The 2,760-nt window shown below is 40.3% G+C and overlaps 1 protein-coding gene across 1 annotated transcript in view; it reads left to right on the top strand.

Moving 5' to 3' along the window:
• The window catches only part of LOC107592176 (ras/Rap GTPase-activating protein SynGAP-like), a 152,270-nt gene that overhangs the window by 128,061 nt on the left and 21,449 nt on the right, over nucleotides 1-2,760 (top strand). Inside the window, 1 exon segment of the mRNA XM_016281578.1 lies at nucleotides 74-535. Coding sequence (XP_016137064.1) covers nucleotides 74-535 — 462 coding nt within the window.

The following is a 2,760-nucleotide window of genomic DNA, read 5'->3' as shown; positions in this document are numbered from 1 at the left end:
AATGGATTTAGTACATTCTGTTCTGAATATCAGGGGAAAGTGATTTCGAAATAAGCGGTGGTTGTTATTTAAGCATGTGTCTCATGACCAGGAGCAGCAGCAGATGGCAGGCATGGCATCGCAGACGGGCACATCTCATTCATCGCTCGCCACGCCACCTTCCACCGTTCAGCCTGCCCGCCAAAGCTCCATGGCTCCTCCCACGCAACGCATGAAATCTCAACCCTCGCATCAGCTTTCCGTGAGTTCTGCCGCCGCAGCCACTCCTGCAGGCAAAACCAGGCCACAGAGTGGAAACCTGCTCCAGTCCCCGGAGTCTGGCTTCGGGGGCCGGCAACAGGGTCCTCGGCAGCAGCTGTCCGTCAAAGACAGCACCCCGCCTGGCCTGCCGCATCAGCAGAGCTCCACCAGAGAGAGCCAGGGATCCCAGGGCTCTCAGGGCGGAACGCCGCAGTCCACACAGCAATCCAAATCGCATCAGGAACGGCAGCAGATCCAGCAACAGCATCTGCTCAAGCCTACCATGAGCAAACAGGTGTTCCATTCAGAAACCATTGTTCACTCTGCTATCAGTGTGTGTATGTGCGTTTGTGTCTAGTATTTCTTCAGCTGGATATTTCTTTTTGTGTGTGATCTCTATAAAATTATTTATAAAAATACTTTTCAAGTCATTTGTGATGGAAAAAATGTGGGCTGAACTGTTTTCAAGTTTATTAAAGCCATTTAATGGGCAATAATTTAACAAATTATAAATATTTAATATATAAAATATTTATCACACATAAAAACGAGGATTTTTTTAAGGTGGCAACATCAAACTTTATAGTCAATACAAACTAGTAAAACAAACAAATGCCACAATTTATCAGTCTGAATGGAAAACGTAGTTATAAATGTGGTTATTTAAATAAATATTTATTTCACTATAAAAAGACATAAAATGCCACACAGGGAGTTTTTCACAATTATTCTTTGCTGATTTTAATAATATTTTGAAAGTTTACTAAAGCCATTTAATATCTTGTTTGCTATATTTTTTACAAATTCAAAAAAAGCTATATTTATGACCCACAAAAATGAGAATCTCATTAACACTGCAAAACACCTTATATTTATAATAAATACATCTACTAAAACAAACAAAAAATGAAAAACATAGTATTAAATATCATTATTTAAATAAGTTTATTTTGCTACAAGAAGATGCTGCACAGGGATTATTTTTGGGCAGATTTTAGAGAAAAATCTTCAGAATTCTGTGAAATGGATTCAAACCTGGTCAAATGTGTTAAATGGAGCTGAAAGCACTATAATTTAATTGGTAATAGTGGGAGATTGTGAATTAAAAAAAAAGAATATTAGTCGAATTTAAAATAAACATTTGCATTTGAATGCAAAAATGGTACAATCGAATGTTAGGAGTGCGTCAGGGAGCGTCATCGGTGCGCGAGATGCGGTGATGATGATGTAAGTGATGTTGCATTTGAATGTTTTGTTAGTCTAGCCCACGAGACGCGCCACTGCTTCGTTATTCGTTCAAAATATTAGAGAAATATAGTAGCTCAATGCGTAGAAGATCTTGATTAGGTTAAAACCGAAAACCGAAACGTTTAGAAAACGCGACGCGAATTTGTGAAGGTTTATTTCATTTCACTGCGTCTCATATGTTTTTAAATGCGATCTGTGTGATCGGTGATTTGGCTCTTTGTATTAGGCTAAGCAATGCATAAACACATGATGCTGTTTTGTTCATAATTGTTTATGCCGTTTACAAAATTATATTTGATTTATATATGTTAATTTAGGCGTTATGCATGTTTTTATAGACAGTTATTTGAATTGACAATTAATGCGCTGCATTATTTTGCTCATTGCGCCCTCCTGTGGCCTCGGGAAACAAGTTAAAAATGTCCTTAATGCCGAGTTCAGTTTCACACTGAACGATTATCTGGGGTAGCGTTCAGTTGTTGCTGTGTTCACACTGCACGATGGAACGATGACAGGAGGTTACACACTGCATGACTTTACAATAGGAAGAATCGCCGACAGCTCTGTCTGGTGCAGGGTTGACAGGTTTTTGCTACAAAACCCGCGCAATTACTACTCAAAACTAGCCTGAAAATAGCCCAATTGCTTTGGAGGGGGTCCCCCAGTAGCTAAACTTTAGCTGTGGGCACAATTTGCTTGCATAAGTGTTTTTGTATTTTATGTCATTATTATAAGAACGGATTGGAGCCAGACTGTATAAAAACATGGACGTAGTGTCCGTGACGTCACCCGTAGGGTTCCAAAGATAGTTTTTGAAGCTCAAAAGTGGGCCGTCGCCATCTTGGCGTCACTCACGGATAATCGAAGATGGGCAAAGAGGCGGGAGCTGGTTGTTGAAACCACGCCCACCTAGCTCGATGGTGGTGACAGCAGCAGCAATCCACCTGTCACTCAGGTGGCCACGCCCTTAATTATGCAGAACTTTAAGGCTTAATATAATTTAAACGGATGAGTTATAAAAAAATTCACCCCCCTCACAGTTATCATGAAGGGCAAAATTAGCTATATAGACCAAAATAATTTTTTGAACCAGGCTGTAAACATGTTTTTTTCTGCTGTAAAGTTAGGCATTTTAACATGGGGAGTCTATGGGATTGACTCCCTTTTGCAGCCAGCCTCTAGTGGCCAGTTGATGAATTACAGTTTAAGTCACTTCCTTGTTGGCTTCACGAGAGAGAGCGGGAGGTTGCCACTTGGTCAGAACTCATTGCA

Source organism: Sinocyclocheilus grahami, unplaced genomic scaffold, assembly GCF_001515645.1.
Source record: "Sinocyclocheilus grahami isolate Dianchi unplaced genomic scaffold, SAMN03320097.WGS_v1.1 scaffold150.1, whole genome shotgun sequence".
NCBI lineage: Eukaryota > Metazoa > Chordata > Actinopteri > Cypriniformes > Cyprinidae > Sinocyclocheilus > Sinocyclocheilus grahami.
This window is presented reverse-complemented; position numbering and strand designations above follow the sequence as displayed.